We start from the raw sequence: 21,552 nt of genomic DNA on the forward strand, positions 1-21,552 counted from the left end.
TGCAAACTCTGTCCCACAGGCTTTACAGTGAACACAATGCATTGAACCATCAGTATAGCGGAGCCACTCTAAATCTTTTAGTCATTCCCTCCGAAAGCTGTACGATTTCATTTCAGCTGGTGGATCCACATTAAGAAACATCACCACATTAAGCACATTACCAACTCCAGGATTATTTGTGACTTTAGGTGACGGCTTACAAAAGAAATCTGTCAGCATTTCATCTTCTCTCTTATTCAGCCTTTTAAATTTCACGCGGTAGTCAGCTCCCTGTCACGTGACAACGGAGAGTGAAAGGGAGTGGGAGTGATTAACAGCTAATATTAACCAATCTAAAATCTGCTTTAAAGTTAAGAATGCAAGGATGACGTTTGATTGGTTATGTAACGTTGGATAGAATGATGGTCCGGCCACCGCTTATCAGCGCACATAAGGTATACGCTGTGCAGTAATTTGCGAACGTTTGGTAGAGAAATGAAAACGGGTCACACCACAACCATTATTTGCACTCGCACAAATGCTCCCAAATATATATTTAGGTCGCACAGATTCAAATTCAGCAGCACATGCGACCAAAATCGTCGCAAATTCGAGTCTTGATAAAGATATTGCCCATTGTTTCTTTTCCCCCTAAACATTAGCATGCAGGTAGCCCATCTTAGCAATATGTTGCCTGTATTCGTTCTAGCTAGAAATCTGTGACAACATGGACTTGGTGTGTTGATAGAAAAGGAATGAGACGGGACTGAATATTTCCTGAGTTGAGAACGCTGGCTTTGTTTCATGTCTGAGTCGGTGCTTTACAGTCGTGCCGTGCACAGGTTTGCTGATTGGGCGCTTATATCTTTTTAAATAGCTGTCTCACTCAGTGCGGCTCAGTTTATCTTGTAGAGGGGGTCCGACTTATTAATAAACTGTGCCCCAGGCAGCCTTTACATACGTTGCATTCTGCACTCATTTTTTAGCAAACATCAATTAATGCAGAGTTTCTGCAGCAGTTATTTCCAGCCAGAGCTTTTTCCTTCCATTATTAATGAGCAACGCTCACCGGAATATACAACTCGGCTGCACTCGACGCCGGCATCCGAGGTTGACCTGGCTCAGAGGTATCTTGCATCATTTTGTCTACCCCTACGTTGTGGATCGGAGGCACAGGCGAACCGAAAGAGTTCATCTATAGTGAGAGAAAGGGGCGGAGATTGAAGACATTTAATCATGACAGGAAACCATATAGAGGAAAATAGCATTTGTGAAGAAGCATTTATTTATCAGGGTGTTAAACTGCGACTAAATTGTGGTCACAAGCACAATGGGAACATTTTTTAGAAAGTAAATAATGACCGAATTTCCTTTTTAGGTGCACTGTAGGGGTGTGCAATTTATATTAAGATTATATCTCAATATTTTGGGATTTTGTCGATAAAGATAACTAGACTATATTTGGTGGTGGGAGTATTTTTGTTCTAGTACCTTGGCTGGTTTAGGCCTGTCGTGGATAGATGACCCTGAAGCTTTTCATATTCTTCGTATTCTGTGTGGTGGTTAGAATGCAGCAATGACAGAAATGATCTTTTCCATAAAGGGGCAAAATTTGTTCCCTTAACTTGATTTCCAGGGGCATTTTTACCTTTGTAAAGGGCCAAAGGCATTTTTTTCTAATCATATTAGATAGGGATGCATGATATTGGATTATTGTATATGTCCGATATGCCGATATTTTTCAACTAATTTTGTCCGATACGATATATTTTCTTTTAGTTTGGAAACAACACCAAGTCTCTCCTGTGCACAATTTATTTTTATCTATTTATTTATTTATTTATTTTGGTTAGTTTTGAGCAAAAACTAAAACATTATTTAAGTTATTTTTATAATGAGAGAACATTGAAAGCTTAATAATACAATTAATCACTGCTGGTTTTTTATTTATTTATTTATTTATTTTTATATATATTGCACATTAATTAATAAAACTGTATATATAAAATAATTTAATTTACAAGTGTCATGTTTGTGATTTTTATTCATCACGTAAACTATAGCTTCTGACTTTTTAAATCAAATCAGATTTGTGATTTTATGACATCAATTGCTGCTTTATTTATTAAGAAACACAAGTGTCTTAATGGTATTTGCATAATTTACTTTTTTATTAGTCCAACATGTAGGCTTGCAGCACCCCCTAAACAAATAAAACTCCTTATCAGGCAGGCATTAGGACCTGGGGGAGGTTGTTGCTGCAGCTGCTGCTCCTGCACGCGCTAGTGACTATTGCACACCGGACGTGTCATTCTGTACTCGCATTCTCAAATTCAGCACAGCGATCTAAAGCAGTGAATCTAATCACCATTCAGGCAAAAGTTCGCTTCAAGAATGACCACACTGCTGACGTTACCATATCGCTAGCACTTTTTGAGCACATTATTATCGGTAAGCCATGTCGGCATAATTTTTCATATTGGGCCGATGTTTACATTTTTAAGCCTTTATCGGCTGATGACGTGCCGAAAATATCGTGCATCCTTAGTATTAGACACATGCATCATCTTTTGTCAGATTCTTACATTTTAATCTATAAAATCAACATCACATTCATCACATATACTATCGTGCCGATATTCAGGAAAAACAGCACTCTTGATTTAATTATAAATGCATATATACTTAATATATTTAATTATATCTTATGATATAAATATAAGACAAAGACTTAGAGGGTCATTCTTTGCACCCCAAAATAAAATTTTGGAAGCATTCTAACTCAACAAGCTGTGTTTTTATTCAATTGTTGCAAAGTGAGTGAAATACTTGATTACGTCTGCTCGCACATCAGTATTTATATGAATGTAAATATATTGGACCAAAAAGATATGTCAGAAATCACATGTGATAAGCCTGATTGCCTAATTGACCTCATGTGTGTTGAGTCTGTAGCGTGTGTTTTCTTCTGTATGGTCAGGCAGTTAGGCTGGTGCCATTTATAATCGCCACACTCCAGACTCCAGTGAGAGTATCATTCTCTCGGCACACAGCTCTGCCCTCAGGCCACACACAAACATTTTTCATACTGACACTCACTTCACTCACATCAAAAACCTCCAATTAGATCCATTCTCTCTCAGCCTGATCCTGCATGAAAAATAAGTGGGAATTCTGTCTGTGCAAAGTGTGATGCTTGCTATTAAGAGTATATTTCATTAGACACACCACTCGCGCTCTCTCTCACTTTCTCTCTCATCCTCCTCCTGTCTTGTTTAAGAAATTCTTTGACATTAAAAATTGTGACTTGGCAAAATCTCATTTATGTTTATCACAAATTAAAAATCGCATTGTTGCCAGGCAATCCTCTTATAATAAGCAGTTTTGGGAGACAGGCATGCTGAAGTTATCTTTTACCCCAGCAAGAACAGACAGAGCACAGGGAGCCGTTCCTCTCTCCTGCTCATCTCTTTCCCAGAATGCCTCCAATTTTGACCTAAATAAAAGGTGTTGCTCTTTTGTTGTTGATAAACGCTTGCTGCTTATGCTTAAAAATTTCTTGCACCCAGAGTAATATCAAATGCCTTTAAAAGAAAATCAAAGTCACTTCAGATCACTCATCTCCATCCTGGTTGGCTGAATGTGTCCTTTTTTATTTTCCTGCAGGCATCCACGCCATACAGCCTGGAGTCGGATAACTTAGGAATGGACTGCATCATCTCTGGAAGTGCCTCTCCAACGCTGGCAATCAACACTGTGACTAACAAGGTAGCATTCAATTTCCAACTCCACAAGTCCTGACTGTTTGTCCCATCACAGCTGACATTAGCAGCCTACATAACCAGTTTACATTTATATTTATCCAGCTATGACTATATGCATGAACTGCATAACAGGACTGACATGTGATGCTTTTGTTTACACGGACGCTCAGAAAACTGACATTGGGTTTCATCTATATTGGGCAGGCATTATGTATACAAATCCTCTTAACAGTGCAAATGCATTGTATTGTGAATTGCTAATACCTTATTCCATTTGTCTGTTGAGTCCAAAATGTCAGGTTTGCGCCTACACGATATTAAGCTGTGCAAAAATACAGTATTCTTCATCATTGAGTAAAAGTTTTTTTTGTGGTAATCAACATTAAAGGTGCTGTATGTAAGTTTTTGACTGTACTAAAGCATAAAAATACCATATGTTTGCAGATATTTAGGAAACATGCTGAGTTCACATACTCGTTTCTCTGAAAAAGAATGCTACAGCAGCCATGGAAGCCAGCGAACAAACTGGGTCAGAGATCGCAGATGCTACCCAACCTAAAAAGCCTCAGCACCCATCTAAAAATCTGTACGAACGGGAGCAAATTAAAACGCGATATCAACTCATCATAAATCAATAAATCAACTCATCAACTTACATGAGTCTCATGTAAGTCTCCCCGCATTTCATTGTCAATTTCACTCGTTCCTGTTGCGTGTCCTCAAACTGGCAACCCGCGCGAGCGTTGAGTCTGAGGAGGAGGGGGCGGGGGAAACGACACTCTCCAATATTTTGAATTTGGACTACAGTACCCATTTTAACCACTAGCTGTCAATCTTACATACTGCGCATTTAAGGTGCTGTCTTATTTACCATTTTACTGTGAATTTTCACAGACAAAATCCAGTTATTTCAATAGAAATCCATGCAGTCCGAATTTTCATATGAAGGCAAAAGACTCTTACGCAGATTTCACAAAAGGTTTAAGTTGGGCAGACAGATTTTGTTTGTTGACCAAGGGAAAGCTGCTTGGTTTGAAAGTGGCTTTGTTAGTTGTGCTTCATACATCACTTTTTGACAATAAACAATGGACCTTTTTTTGTCTGTGAAATTTCACAGACATTTGACTGCACCTTTATAGTCAGCTTAACTTATAGTGAACTTAACAGAATATTCCTTTATAGTGAAAGTTAAGTTGGTTTAAAGTTTGTACTCCATCTTTAAAAGCTTCGTAGTGCTAAATGCTTGCAGTACTTCTCTGCAAGAGAGCAGTTTAATGTTTGGAAGTATGATTACCTGCTGAATGCTTCTAGGCAGAGCACCCCGAGTGACTCTCTCCGTAACTCGCCCTTTGTGGCATGACTTCATGGAGAAGTGTGTAAAAAGAAATAGAGTAAAACACTCTGAAATTTAAATAGGCTTTTTAACCTTAAGCGCTTCACTCTTGGCCTGTTGCGGGCTGCTCGTTCTCTCTGGAGTGCTTTTACAAAGCCCAAAACCATCAGTTATTAATTTACTTCAGGCATTAAACCAATAGTATTTCACATTAAGCATGGTGTTTAAGATGATGGCGAGGGGGATGTGGAATTCATTTGGATTGAATTATAGTAAGTTTGGTGATCTGTTCATCTGGATAAAATACAATATGTGCAGATGTTACATTTGGTTATACAGTGTATATAGAATTGTTGTTTTTGTAAAATTTATTTGCAAAACCTCCAGTATTAGTGATTTGTCTTAGCTAAAATTGAACCTTATAAGTGACCAATTTGGAACTAATAAAGTGATAGTGTAATATAAGCATGCAAATTGAGTAAATTGTTTAATTTCAGTTTTCAATTGTTGTTGTTTTCCAGCTTTTTATAGATTATTTTCAATATTGAATGAATATTAAGTACATTTTACAATTGACTTTCTGTCATTCTCTCTTTTTTGCTAACTTTTCTTAGCAAATGTCCTGGAGTTTGTCTCTGAATGCTCCTGATGTTGGAAGTTCACTAGGTTTTGAAACCCAACCTATATATAAGAACAATAAGTCAAGTCAAGTCAAATCAAGTTTATTTGTATAGCGCTTTTCACAATACAGATTGTATCAAAGCAGCTTCACAGTATTAAATTAAAATAATACAACAAAGTTTGTTTCAAGAGGAATTTATTGATTGATAAAATTAAATTAAATATCCCCAAAATATCCCCAAATAACAATAAAGCTTTTTATTGATTTGTTTTATTGCAATATTATTATTGTTTTAGCACATCTCTAACGACTGTTCCCCTTGTACAGTGTTTCACACAACAAAACAATGCGAGCATAAGGTATGACTGATTCATATGGGAAGAATTTCAAGATCCACCCAGAATGGGATTTTGAGGTTATCCCATGAGCATATGCTTTCTTTGCCCTCCTACTCGAAACGCTGATAGATTAGAAACCGAACACGCAGGAGAGCGAAAACAAGACTGCAGAGTTCGGTGGCTCCTTGGAGATGCTGTTTCTCAGTGTGGGCCCTGTAAACAGAGAACACGCCACGCCTCTTGAGTGTTCCATGCCAAGCCACAGGAATTCCCTCTTTCTCAGACTTTCCCGCCTGCCGGTGCAGGCCAATGGGAAAGCGCATGTGCTGCATAACATTGAGAAGGAAAGCCTGGCTGTGACTGAGCATTCTCTCTCTCCCTCAGATTAAATGATCATCATGCAGTGCTTTTCCCTCTTTCAGTTCGGTTGGTTAAGCCTACTGAGCAGACCCATAGATGGAATCTGATTTATGGATGTTGCTGATTTTAAGGAGGGTTAGGGTTTAAAATCTGCTGAATGAGTTCAACTGGAAAATGTGTTAACTGTTGTATACTACAGGCTTATTGCTAAGAAGTTAGCATATTAAAATAGTTTTTAAAATTATTTAAAATAGTTTATATTTCATTATATTCATTGATCATATTTATAAAATTATTAAAATATATTTTATTATATTTAGCATCTTATTATATTGAAAGATTATAATCATACTTAATGCTTAACATGAACATTAACTTTCTAACTGATGCCATAAAAGTATTTGATATGTGTGTGCGCATGTAATTTTATTGTTAATATTATATTTATGTACATTTTTTCAATATATTTCAAATATTTATTATTATTATTATATTGAATTGAATTATATTTAAAGATTGCAACTTAAAATGGTTTGAAGCTGAATTACTTTCTTTTTCTAACTTTCTTAATTGCATAGTAAAAATGTTATGTAATTAATAATTTAAAAATTATTGATTTATATTTAAATATGCATATATATATATTGTTATTATTTCTTATATTGAAAGTGTAATATGGATTGAAACATAAGCTAAACTTTAATTATTATTCTTTATATTTCTTTCTGTCCTTTATTTCTTTCCAACATTGTATCTAAATTGCGTAGAGTTTTCTTTTGAATGCGAGTTATTGTTAGAGACACCTGGGTGGATTTCTCTTTGATTTCATAATCCTTGTCTCATGCTGCAGATTAGTCGCCTGTATAAAAGACTCCACTGGCTTTTGACTTTAATTCACGGCTAAATATAGCGCTCCTTTTCCACTGCAGCAAACACACAGGAGTATTTGCAATGGATTTGTTCACCCCTTACCTTCTCTCTGCGTGTTACTTTCCCACTGCGTGTATGTGTGTGTGCGGACGTGCACACAGTGTGTAGGCGTCTACGTTTTAGGCCTTGAACAAACCACAGTGTGATGAGGTCTTTAAATCATACTTTATGGATACAGGGAGTAAAAATAGATTGTGGTGAAAGGCTCATGGCTAAAAGCCTCTTTTATGACTTAATTACACATAACATTTATACTTGTTCTTCACACCAGGTTTGATTATAATTGTAACTGTTTTCTGCGTGATTGAATTTTCGACTTGCCTGAGCCTCTCAGTGCTTAGTTGCGCACAGGGTTAGTTGTTCTAGTAATGTACTGTTTCCAGGACTAAACATAGCTGAAAGAGGGAAGAGTTATAATATGCAAATCATTCTATGACATTAACCCCCCATCCACCCTCAATCCAGTGCAGCCCCAGCAACCGTTATGCTCCGCTCTTTTGATGAACGGAATAATAGGATTGGGAAACATTTATTCTGCTTGAATGATAATTCTCTGTAAGAGACCGTGATCTGTAATGTGTCTTTCTATCTGCTGTCTCGCTGAGTCAAGAGGGAACAGGACCGAAGCGTTTGCTGCATCTCTTCCAGCAACATCATTTTTTGGGGGCCTTTCACTCTTGAAATTGTTTGCCCTGCGTTTTGGAAAAGGTCCATAAAATGAAAGTAATTGAATGTTGTTTTGGACCCCACTGACAAAAAAAAACATTGAGACATTTTTCTAAATATCTTCTTTTGTGTTCAGCATAAGAAAGTAAGTCACACAGAATTGGAACGACATGAGGGAGAGTAAATATTGACGGTGTTTTAATTTTTTGTGTTTTAGTGTAGCATGAAAGTCTCTGTACGGCCTTACACCTCCAGGTGAATCTTGGGACTTGTTGCATAGTTTTAGCACTATTCTGTGGCTGCCAAGACATGCGGCGTGTGATGCGAGCACGGCCAGCATTGTTGCGATTCCATTCATCCTTTCCTACCACGGCGAACTCAATGTAGGACTATTCTCCCAGGAGCTCATTATATTCATTCCCATACCATCCCTCCAATGCTTTATTTATTCTCATTTTGCAACCAGCACATATTTGCAGTTCAGCTTTTCAAATGATAATTGGGATTATCATTTTGAAGTCGAGGTTCTTACGCTTCGGAAAACTGCGCATTCAACAGTGCACACAGAAAGGTCAGGGTCTCTGTAGCATTCGGGACCTTTGTGAGCTGTCCCAAACCAATTTGCGCTGTGCAAGCTGACGGTTTCAACGCTGCCAGCATCGTGACCTTTACTGAAGGAGAGCTCTCCCCTCTCAGCCGTCTGAGACAGCAGATCATCTTGCTGGCCACCAGCCACGCTCTCCCTCCATATGAAGCACAGTGTGGGGCGCGGCGTATTAACTGACCTTACTCGTGTACAGAGTGTGGTGTACGCATGCCACACGTCACGTGTGTGACGCAACCGTCTGTTGTGTTTCTGTTACAGTTTGAAAAGGGATAAGAATTCCCCTTAAGACCTCTGAAACTAGGTGGTTTCTGTTTGATTGGCTTTTCCCCAGCACCCCACCCACAGTATCTGCACTAGAGACTTCTTGTCATATCTCAAACTAACTTCTGGAATGTACCTGACAATGGATGAAATGGCACAGTAGCTTACTCATTTTCTTGGTCCTGTGTATACATTTTTTCAAAAATACATTAAAATGCAATTACCTGAATTCATATCTACTATAATAAACATGTTTTTCTGAGTGCTGATTCATTTTGATATTCATTAATATATTTTATATAGTCTATTTTATATATCTAATCATTTTATTCATAAAATGTTTAATATGCAACTGTTTTGATATCATAATAAAGGGGAAAAAACATAATTTAACGGAATATAATTAATATATTTTTATATATTATATTCTTATATATTTAATATATTTAATACAATATATTTTATACATTTAATTATTATTCAATTATACATTGAATGTATACTGACTTCGAATTATGCTTGCTTTTACATATGCTTTACTTGCTACTGTCTTCATATCATAGTAAAGAATTATCTAATATATTATGAAATACATCTTAATGTAACATTTCATTTCTTTTTTATATTTTAGTAAAAAGAATTTGTACATTCACATGTATTCAATGTGTAAGGAAAATGTTGTCCTTTTTAGTGTCATTACATTTAACCCTTTTAGTATTATTAAAGGTGTTAATGGTATTAAAGTTTTGCAAAACTGTATGACACCAACATAAACATAAAAGAGTACAGGAACTTGGCGCATGTATTTTAAACTAGATTTTTATCATAGACACTCCTAAGTCATTAACCCTTTCCCTTTCTTGATTTCCAGGTGGCATTGTACAACCCTGACCAGGAGGGGAGTGACAGCCCTCGAAGCAGCCTTAACAATAGCCTATCTGATCAGAGTCTGGCCTCTGTTAATCTCAACAGCGTGGGCAGCGTGCACAGCTACACACCGGTAAGAGTCAATTTTTCATCAAACTTTGCAGCCACTATTCCACTCTTTAACCTCGTGAACCTGAAGCAAAGCTCTTAATTTGCTGAGTTTTATTGTGGATCTACTTTATGAAAAACAGCAAGATTCCAGTGCGTTAGACAGATTGCCAGAGATTGTAGGCCTGTGCATGGGAGCGTGCTGACACCGAGGTTAAGGGAATGAAAGGCAGAGCTCATACTGCTGGAGCGCTGCTAAAGAGAGACGCTGCCTCTGATGTCCTCCCACCAGAGAAGCCGCTTCTTTGTTGTGGTCCCCTAGAAGCCCCGCATGCTTCTCGCTCCAGGCTCTCAGCATTGATCCGGCACAGACACTGATAGATTCACTTCAGTGGGCCAGACAATGCTCTCTCTCTCTCTCTTTCTCAGTCTCTCTGTCTCTCTTTTTCAGCTCCATCCAGCTTATTCGAACACTGTAGTCTGTTTGAACATAACCAGATTATATGCGCTCATCTTTACAGTGATGCATAGTGTGTCATCTGACTCCCACTGCTCATATTTCTTGTGTACAATTAGTCTCTGCTGCTAATGTTGCATGCAAGCAGGTCTTTCCTTATACAAGTTTTTGTTGTTTTGATTGTGCTAAGTAACTAGTGTTTCCTGCTCTCTGATTTTACAATTTTGCAACTGTAATGAGATACAAAATGATGGGTACCACAGGATAATGTAGGGGTGCACAGTATATGCATATGTATTATGTGCATAACGATATGTGAGTGTAATGTATGTGTAATGTTTCCAAACTTTTGACAGGTACTGTGTGTGTGTTTTTATTTATATAAATTATTTTTCGGATTTCCTGATATTCAATATGGGTCAATATTGTATGTTTCATTGTGTATATTCATTTCCCTACTTTTTACACTTAAATTACCATGGCCGTCATTTAAGACTCATTAAATGTAGTCTTTAAAACCACTAATAATTTAATAACAGTTAAATGTAGCCTAATCTTTAGCAAATCTCATATTATCCATTTTTCATTCAAATGTTCTGATGCACTTGTAGCATTTTAAAGGACTGATTTTACTTTTTAATGTTTTATTTTAAATTTATTTGGACAAAATAGTATAAATTTATAAAATGCATAAATTTCCCATCACCACTTCGCACCGACAGCTAGAATTAGACTTCTTTGGAGTCCAGATGACTGTTTTGCCAGCCTCTCCAGTCTGTTAAACACTGTTGTCTTGAGCTAGACATGGCAGAGCCTCTGCCCTTGTGTACGCCACAAATATGCCCGGCATTATGGAGGCCTTGGGAGCCATTCAATGAATCACTCATTCTGGGCACGAAAGGCATTTCTTCAGACTCTAAACAGTGAGCAGATCCCCTTTGGAGTGCAATACTTAGGATTTCATAGATGTGAGAGTTTAGACACACAAGCTAATTCGTTTCGATGGGCAAACCTGTACTGTATTTAGTTAGAAGGATATTTATCATTAGAAAGATTTGTTTTATGGATCAGTGCCTGTTTTTTGCAGGCAAGCTTTTATGATCTCGCTGTCGATTTCGGTTGCATTGCTCAGTTAGTTTCGCCAAGCTGTTAATTACAGAATAAACAGCCGTAAAAACAACTTCAGAGAGTCTCTCAAGAGACGCGTCTGTTTTGATCATGGCTGTATGGTTATGTACAGATTCAGCCGTGCTCGTAAATAAACGGTCAAGGATTGAAGGGGTTTCGTGCGCCTGAGATTTGGCTCCTGCGTATTGTGCTGCAGTGTCTGGCAGTTAATTTCCTGTGCCGTGATCCTGAGTGTTGTAGTCAGTGCTGTCATGTTCTATCTGAGCTCTAATCTGCCGGTCACTGGGCCTGGCTGAGCAGCTCTGCCGTGTCGAGTGGCAAGGCTGATTTCTGTCATTGTTGCTAATCTTGCATCTTGCATTCCTCCTCTCCTCCCCCTTTAGGTGTCGAGTCATCCAGAACCGGTGTCCCAGTCCATGGGCTTGCAGCAGGCCCCTCAGGCCCAGTACAGCATACCGGACCGAGACAAGCAGCTGCTCTTCTCTGACTTCGAAGATCTCAGTGCCTCCTTCCGCAGCCTTTACAAGACTGTGTTTGAGCAGTCCTACAACCAACAGGGTGAGTTACACACGGACATCCCACGTCGGCCAAGTCCAGATGGAGTCTGCAGACTATTTGTGCCATGTGCAGAGCTGAGAGCACTTCAGTCTTACTGGTAGCTGAAAGCACCATCATATCAGCCAAAATGATTAATAAACCAACATGCATAGAGTGGAGATTGTGTGAAGCTGTTAGGTTCTTCAGAATTTGTATGTGTACAGATTCTGTGTGTGCCTGCCTAAGATTGTGATTTTCAGAAACTATATATTGCTAAATAATTTATAGTGTTTATAATAATTTATTTTCAACTATAATCAACTTTATTTTAGTTGTTTTAGAATATTTAGTTATTATATATAATAATTTATAATATTTATAGGTAAACTAGTTTATAATATAAAATGTTATAAATAATTAATCAAGTTTTTATGCCATTAATTATATCAAAAGATAGTAACTTAAAATTGATCGAAGCTTTAGCTGAGCTTGCTTTCTTTCTATAGACTTTACATCAGTATTTATTTTGCAATATACGCAATTTAATGTATTCCAAAATAATTAAATATAATGTAGTGGACAATGGCACTATTATTCGTAGCCGAAAGCATTATGAAATACTTTAAAACATCAAGACAAGGATGGTGTCTGTGGTTGATGTTATGTATCATAATTTATCATTAAGAACTGTGCATTTTAAAATTACAGGTAACTTCCAGTTAATGGAATTTATTTGTATTATTTTGTGAGGATTTATTTGGAAATATATATTTTTTTTTTACAGGCTTTAGTGTTTAGAAGCTGTTTTTGTGTGTATTATGAATTGCAAGGACGATATTGGTTTGGTGTACGGCAAGATGTTTTTCATTGAAAGAGAGTTCTCCATCTCAAATGGCAGCCCCTCAAATAGGTATAGGGACATTGCAGCGCTAGATTTGGTTCACTGCGAGCTTGCCTGTCTTTTAGAAGTTAATTCCTATTGTTTGTAATCTGATTGACTGATGTTCAAAAAGCACTTGACAAGTGGGTTGCGTGCAACGCCAGACGAGCCCCTGTGTCTAACCTACTTTGCTCAAATCAGATGCTTTTCATGTTAATGTTTCCAAAGTGAACTTCTTTAATCTATCATCTATGTTTCATTAGCTGAAAGTTGTTACCTTTTTATGTGCATAAAAGTGAAATCTCTTAGTCAGACAAGCTTGGGCAATTAAAATGAGCAAATAAAGCTGGCGAGAGGATTTCACACCCCACTGCTGGAGACACTGAGCTAATTCACTGGCTTTGATAATAGGTAATGAATCGCATTATTATTCAGGGGAGCTGCTAGCTAATTGCTTTCTGTGCTCTCCCATGGTTGGACAATAGGCTTTCTCTGCTGATAAGAGATGCACCCCTGTCACCCTGCCGATGAGTGTTCTCTGGCGATTGCAGCGATGCAGGACCCCTCAGTCTGCTCTAAAAGCTCTCCACAGAAATAGGTTTACAGTGCCAGCGCCATGATGGACAGGGCCTCTTAAGACCGCGAGCCGCACGCTTCGGTGATTGCTATTGAGTGTACAGATGTTGGAAGCTTGTCAGGCGTTTTTAGAAACTAGTTCAAAACAATCGTTGCACAAATGAAAAGTTATAGAAATTCTGGTTCGGTTTAAGAGGGCTTACCATGACTTTGTCCTGAGTCACCGTCTCGGCACCCTGGTGCATTTTAAAAGAGACAAGAGTTAGAAGTTTTCAAAATGTTTTGGCCTTTTTACTACATTAATAAAGACTGGATAAAGGAGAAAGTATTATTATGGAAAGAGTAGGAAATGAGATCAGAAAGTCACAAACTGGAGTCAAACTTGTTGCTGGCACAAACACTGACTAATTAGAGAATGCATGGCAACCGTTTGACCGTCAAGTTTAACATAACACTTTACCATAAGGTTCTGTACTGTGTAGCTGTACTGTTCTGGACTAATTAGCTATTAGTGAATGTATGGAGTACTGTGAACTAACAATGCATATACATTTATTACAGCAGTTAGTAATCTTCCCTAATTTATATTTGCATTTTGTTATTGATAATTACTAGTAATTGATGTATATTATTAATAAGATTTAATTAAATTAAATAATTTTCATATATTTTTATTTTATATTGATATAAACAGTTTCTGTTAACAGTTTATTTGTGCATAATGTTAGCATATTTTTTTTTCCGTAAGTAGATATAAACATTTAAGATTAATTACCAGATGAATATATATTATTTATTGCGCCTTGTTATTCATTTTAAATGACTTAATTATTGAAAATATAAAAAAAATTAATAAAACCAATTAAATATTATAAATGTTTTGTTACGAATGTTAGTATATGTAAAAATTCACATTTAAGATCAATAACCAGAAGATAGATTAATGCTGTAAAGTGATTGTCTTGTTAGTCCATGTTAACTATTGTGTTACATATGCAACCTTAATATAAAGTGTTACATATCAGTGACTATGATTTGAGTAATTTTTGAAAATGTCCCTACTTTTTTTTTAATTTTCTTAAATTCTGATCAGATGCAGACAGCATTTTTGATACGATGCTTTGTCTGTTTGATCCTCACAGGTCTGATGGGAATGCCCTCGGAGTCGTCCCAGCAGACCCACACCTCCTGCTCTTACCAACACTCCCCCAGCAGCACCATCAGCACCCACCCTCACAACAACCAGAACAGCATCACTAACTCGCACCCCAACAACATCCCCAACAGCGGTAGCCAGGTGCCTCTCTCCCACCCCCCTCACTCGGCCCACAACTCGCCCCACGGACAGCACCTCTCCCAACATGGCCCTCACACCCAGCACAGCCAGCACCCGCACACGGCGCATAGCCAGCACAGCCAACATCCCCAGCACAGCCAACACAGCCAGCACGGGCAGCATCCCTCCCAGCACCAGGCCCACGGCCAGCACACGGCACAGCAACAGCAACACCAGAATCTCTCCCACCAGCCTCATCCTGCCCAGCAACAGATGCAGTGCAACACCGGTAAGAGTCTGCTTGTCTGTGATAGTTCTTGCTATCTGATCGTCTGTCTTCTTTTCCTCTTGCTTTCTGTCTCGAACCCTCAGCATACTTCCTTCTCTGCTGGCAATGCCCTGACAGGCCGATTTATTCAGGCCTCTTCTAACAGTCATTTATTTTAGATTAAGAAATTTATGACAACTTTAGAGCAGTATGCAGTAAATCATGGGGTGATTTATATAGCTCGCTCTAATGAGAACAAAGCAAATCCAGCACACTTCAGGGAGCAGGCCTGTAGCAGAGGCTTATGGCTCCCCCTGCTGGCTCAAACAGGAAGCTGCTTCCACGCATCCAGATGAGTTCTGCTGTGGCCTTCACTACCTTCTTGTTTTATCTACAGGTCTTCCCAGTGACTGGTACCCCAACCTGGATGCGCTGAAAGAAAGCTGCCGCATCGCCAGCAGCTACAACTGGGCTGATGTGGATCTGTCACCCTTTCAAGGTATAATCAAAATGCCTTACTTATATACTATATTTGCTGTAATTTTTTCAAGAGACTATAAATGCTAATGAAAAAGATAATATTTCATGGTTTTGGTATTTTAAGCTATTCATTTTGTACTAGATCCCCTTCATCTCGTATGATACATAATAATGATACATAGTACGTTGGAATGGATGATAATAAATGCATTTAAATTAGTTATTTGATGCACTTAAAATAATCTTTTTTTATTGAATTGGCTATTAAGTATTTGTATTATTTAATTGAAAAAAACAATTTGTTCTTCAAAAGAATTACTTTATCCCAACAATAACAACTATTTAAACTATTTAAAGTCACTTGCAAGTCACAAACAGTAGCCATAGATGTGAAGTGTTTTAAGGCTTTTCATTTTAGTTTGGTGAAATTTTCTGTCATTGTTTTTCTGAAGGTTTGAAAGAGAGCATGAGGCAGGCGGAGCTGAATAACTGGTCTCTCGAGCCCACTCAGATGGCAGACCTCTGCTCTTCCATCAATCAGTTCTTTGCTCGCACTGGAATCCAGCCACAGGGGGCAGTACAGCCTCCAGTGTGCCACGGCTCCATGCATCCAAACAAGCCCAGCCCACACATCAACACAGGTGAATGCACTTTAGCATCCCTAAAATCCACTGTGTCATACATTAAGACTGCCACAATAGTAACATAGTAACATCAGTTTGTTTTTCAGGAAACATGTACATGGATTCGAGACAGAGCTTGAGTTCTATGATGGGTCCGCCGGGATATCCTCATATGCCGCCCATGAGCAGCGCTGGCCCCACTATGACAGGTCCTTGTCTTTTATAGCTCTTATATCAACTATCAAATGGCCTCAATTTTCCAGCATGTTGAACTGGAGCTAGTGTTTAAAAACTAAAAAATGTTGATGCCATCAAATAATTACATACAATTAGTATTATATATACTATTGCTCATACTCCAATACCAATACTCTTATTCTCACCAAGACTGCATTTATTTGGTCAAAAGTACAGTAAAAACAGTAGTATTATGAAATGTTATTGCAATATCTTATTGTAATGTATAATAAAATGTGATTTATTCCTGTGATGACAAAGCTGAATTTTCAGCATCATTACTCCAGTCTTCAGTGTCACATGATCCTTCTGAAATCATTCTAATATGCTGATTTGCTGCTCATTTCTTATTATCATCAGTGTTGAAAACAGTAAAAAAATTGATGATATTTTTTTAAGAATCTTTGATAAATAGAAAGATCAAAAGAACGGCATTTATTTGAACTAGAGATCTTTTTTAATGTTATAAATGCGTTGACTGTCAATTTTGATCAGTTGAATGCATCCTTGCTGAATTATCCTGCAGTGCACAGTTTATGCTACTGATGTGAATGATGCCTTAAATCGTGCAGCCAGAGGAACTGAGCCATATATAGTGACCAGGATATCATAGAGACTCCCTGATATTCCCAAACACCCTAGCAACCACCCAAAACACATTAATAATGCCAGAGCAACACTGTAAAACACATAGTAACAAGCATATACACCTTACTTTCACTAGGTTTGTTTAAGATCACAAGGGAACCTGTGTATAATTCACTGGTAGTTTGAATTTAACACTTGCCCAGGTTGCAACTTTCCACGATATGTGTAGGAATATGATTTTCTTAAAATGCACGTCAAAGCATTTGTGTCTCGTGACCATTCCCCTCTGCTCTGTCCTCAGGCCATCACGCTCAGATGAACCAGCAGCATATGATGCCTGCTGGAAACTTCCAGATGCGCCGCATGCCCGCCGACGACATCCAGGATGACTTTGACTGGGACTCCATCGTCTAACCCAGTCCCAGAACGCAAAGAGTGGTGCAGGCAAAACGAGAGAGGAGCGAATGGAGGCAGAGTGTTTGTGTTACAGAGCAAGAGGGCTGGACCTGAGGTGTCTGCATGCCCGTGACAGAAGGCAGATTGGAACGGGACACTTGAAAAATAGTGCAGGTGTTGTTCATTATGACCTGAAAGAGACTCCTGTGTTCCTGGTGTTTTTATGAAACAAAAACAAACAAACAAAAAAAAGATATTACTTTGAAGACAATCACATTTACTAGGACATTTAAGTGATCGCTTTTATACTTGTCCAAGGGGCAAGTGGTTCATGTTTATGTCAAATGTCTCCCAACCCACAGCCTTTCTACAAGCCCACTCAATTGCCAAGCTCTCGCCCCTGCTCTTCAACTGTTATTCTGTGATTTTCGAGTAATATGTCTGGCTTGTTCTCCCCTCTCATGATGACTAACTCAGGCCTTGACTGCCTATCAGACAAGATTGGCTCCCTCATTTGTGTTGTGAAACTTCCTCTGAGATGCAGGGCACTTTTCAGAAGAGGGCCTATGGTGCAGGTAACGTGACACTCAAAGCACCTACCGTTGTTCTCTCTGGTCATTCAGGCACAAGTAGCCCCTTTTTTCTTTCTTTTTTTGCTCCTCTGACCCTACACACTGTAACATGTCGAAGTCGCCATGCTTCCGATTCTAGCAGATTTTACTGATCATTAAGGCTCGTAATGAAACGTGTAAACCACATTACCTGCAGTATTTGTACTTGTGTATCTTTGCTGCCTGAAGTGTGTCATGTTTTTTTGTCACTAATAGTTTTAGGCAAGTCTAAACGTGTGCGTCAGAAAATGATATCGATCCAGACCTCACTATTAACGTTTTCCCTAAACGCTTTACGTTTGCATGTACAATCCTCGTTCTGTCAACTATCACCCGTCAAACTGTAGTCTCCCAATTGGACTGCATTGCTTTTAAGTTCATTTAAAGCCCTCAGGACCTGCCACTGAAACTTTCATGCATTGTTTAGGAGCAGACCGGAGATTTGTGTGATAACAGAGAGCCCTGTTCACATTCAGAAATCATCCTGCTGTGTGGCTCTTTACAGCAGCGTTGAGAAGGAGATGAAATCACGTCAAGGCACATTTGCTTAATGGTCCGCAATAAAAGAGCCCTCTTTATTTTAACCCTAGGACCAACCGACATGAAATCGCTTGCTCTTTGCTGCACTGACAAGGACTTTTTGCAGAGAGCGTACCCTCACTTTAGCTGTTGCTTTTGGACGTCGGGTGTAGCGTAATACCGAGAGAAAGGAGATGACTGAAATATTTAGATACACTAATAGCCTTATGTTGGAGGAATGTTAACTGCTGCATTTGAAATTCTGCTACTAAAGTCTTGCAAAGTTTAAAATCACACACATTCACACTGTCCTTCAAAATCGACCAGGAACCAGACTGTAACTATGTCTTGCTCTATCAAGCGTAGCCCAACTATTGCTGTAATTACTACATACTACAGTCTATATTTTTTAAACATTTAGTTGAAAGTATCTGCTAGCGTAACAAACCACAGTGTCATTTTATTATATCAGCGATATTACGGAATGTGTTTGTGCAATATAATTAATTTAGGGCTATCAGTGATTACAATCATCTCTTTTGAAGAGCACAAAACGAATGCACAGGATGTGGACTAGAATAGCGGAACCCAAATTAGAAACTGGTGCAGGCTGTTGACCTTTAGCAGGGTATTTATCAGTGAAAAGAAGCACTTCGATTAGACCAAATTCTAGAGAGAAGTGCTTATTTAGAAAAGCCATTAAGTGCGGTTGAAAAGGGAAGGAGTGGATCTGTTTCCCATAGCTTGAATGTTTACGCACTCCCGAGTCTCCTTGGCTTCTTGTAGTTTTCAGTCATCTTATGGGATTTGTTTTTTATTTATCAAAATGTACGTGCAATTAGACTTGTAAAAGTGAAATGATCTAATGACAGTTGTTTTTTTTCCTTTTTGTATTTCAGTATTATAAACTCTCAAACAAAGTATTTACACTAGTCATTGACATTGATCCCTAAGGCCCTTAATGTCATGGATCCATGAACCCTACATAACGGTTTGTCATATACTGTATGTCCTTCTAATGTCATGAAAATGTGTCGCATTACAAGCTCAAAATCAGAAATGGAAAAAAAGAAATCGTTTTGCTTAGAGGAATCTATTTTTAAGACCATTAAGATTTGGAGTTCTGACATTTATTACCATTAGAAATAAAAAAATTGAAAAAATACAAATTTTTCTTTTTGTAAGTCCCCGATTATTCTCTAGTCATTTTCTCATTACTGTTATACAGTATTTTTATTGTTTCATGAAACAAATCAAATGGAGTAATTCAATTTATGGTAAAGGCAGTATAACAAATACTGATATAAAACTTGTAATAAGGTGCCATTACATTTTTACAGGTTTTTAAAATAATAAAAATGTATAGAATGTATATAATAGAATAAAGAACTTAATGGTCTTAAAAAAAGTTTCTTCGATCAAATTTTTTTATTTTGGGGTGAAATAAGATGGATTTTGAGAGATTCACCCTAAAAGGATTTTAATGGTTAAGGAACCCAGTCAAATTCTCATCATGTTCATGACATTTCAGCCTGATTCTTCATCCAATCCCGTCCACCATCAGCTGTGTAGTTCTTTACATATACGTGTATTCCATCATTACATAACCGGATGCTAATGGGGTTTAAATTGGTGAAAGTGTATTACCGAAGCCAAACATAACCCTAAAATCAACCTCAACTGGCCATGATACTGAATTTGTGAGTGTGCTTTTACAAGAGAAGAAAAACAGTGACAGAACTGTTATCCACTTTACCCCTGACCGACTGTTTAACGTCTGTGTTTTTTGTTTGACTGCGATGCTGTGCATATTGTTCTTAAGCTAAGCTCCATTGCTCAAATCTGCTTTGGCTCTCTGCATCCTTATCTTTTTTTATCGGTTGTTCGTCTCGTGTTTTTGTTTGGATACTGTTGAAGTGTTCACAAGCCTCATTCACCTAGCCTCAGTGTTTGTCATACAAAGAGCTTTCAGAGCTTTTATCTGGTCATTTGTGCACTTTGAAAAGAAGTCAGAAGCACAAGCGTTCATGTCGTTCATTAACTCAAGCAGGATCTCCCTCGAGTGAATGTCTGACATCGATCCACCCTCGGTGTGAACTTTAATACCATACTGTGGTGTTCACCCTCCATCATGGTTTGTCTGGATAGGAGGAGAAGTGTCTGTTTTAAGTTGGAAATATTTTGTATGTATTGCCAATCTATTCGTGGTAGTGATGTGTTTGGATCTCTTGTTTGCCAAAGAGAGGAAGTCTAACTTTGCAACATTTAAGACGGCCGGGTAATTGGCGTAAAGTCTGAAGGATCGGACTGAACTGAAAGCTTCAAGAGAGCGCAAGAGAATATGAGCTGAACAGGTGATGAGTTCTCTCTCTCTCTCCTCTCTCTCTCTCTCTCTCTCTCCTCCCTCTCTCTCTCTCTCTCTCTCTCTCTCTCTCTCTCTCTCTCTCTCTTCCTCTTTTTCTCAAAAAAGAAAAAGTAAAAACATTGCTCCTTTGATTTTGTGTTTGTGTTGTGTGAAAGTTTTAACTGTTTAAAGACAACTCAGTTTTCGTAAAACAAAAGAAGAAAAAAGAACTTAAAACAAGTGGAGACGCGCGTATCTGCCAGAGAGATTACTGTAATCAAGGAAGATTTGAGAAGCCTTGTTACATTTATGGGAGAAAACTGCCAACAAGTTCTGGTATTTGGAGCCTATTTTATTCATTGTTGGTGTGTTGTTGTGCTTATTGTAAATATCTGTGTTTTCGATTGTCCTTTTTTCCTCTGGAGTGGTGAGGGATCAAGGCAAGGGCTCGGGTTCACCTGCGAAAGAAAAGAGGGAGATGAATACAGAGTATTTTGTTATTGTCCAATCCAAGGGTGACACAGTATGTATATATCTATATTGTATATATGTGATGAAAATGCGTTGGCTTTTTGTGTGACACTACCTTTTACCTGTACTATGGTTCAACATTCAGTGTTTCAGTGTTTATATTCTATTTTAATCTTTGTTTTCTGTTTGATTTTGTCCTGGTCATTACTTGTATTTGTTGTTTCCTTTATTTTCCCCTTTTTGTCCTTTTTGTTATTGCACGGTTTATTACTTTTGCTGTCCAATAAGATGACACGGCTTCTCTTTGTATTGGTTTTAGTGCTGTA

At 38.1% G+C, this 21,552-nt stretch overlaps 1 protein-coding gene across 2 annotated transcripts in view; it reads left to right on the forward strand.

Moving 5' to 3' along the window:
• The window catches only part of foxj3 (forkhead box J3), a 96,165-nt gene extending 75,305 nt beyond the window's left edge, over window positions 1-20,860 (forward strand). The window contains exons 5-12 of one of the 2 annotated variants that reach the window (XM_082155176.1): window positions 3,646-3,747; window positions 9,732-9,860; window positions 11,804-11,978; window positions 14,556-14,978; window positions 15,355-15,456; window positions 15,890-16,078; window positions 16,156-16,269; window positions 17,187-20,860. In XM_082155176.1, coding sequence (XP_082011302.1) covers window positions 3,646-3,747; window positions 9,732-9,860; window positions 11,804-11,978; window positions 14,556-14,978; window positions 15,355-15,456; window positions 15,890-16,078; window positions 16,156-16,269; window positions 17,187-17,299 — 1,347 coding nt within the window. In that variant the 3' untranslated portion in view covers window positions 17,300-20,860. The remainder of the gene's footprint in view (window positions 1-3,645; window positions 3,748-9,731; window positions 9,861-11,803; window positions 11,979-14,555; window positions 14,979-15,354; window positions 15,457-15,889; window positions 16,079-16,155; window positions 16,270-17,186) is intronic. The other variant, XM_082155177.1, reaches the window with a different exon arrangement.
• The last annotated feature ends 692 nt before the right edge of the window (window positions 20,861-21,552 follow it).

Source organism: Leuciscus leuciscus (genome assembly GCF_965113295.1).
Source record: "Leuciscus leuciscus genome assembly, chromosome: 23".
NCBI lineage: Eukaryota > Metazoa > Chordata > Actinopteri > Cypriniformes > Leuciscidae > Leuciscus > Leuciscus leuciscus.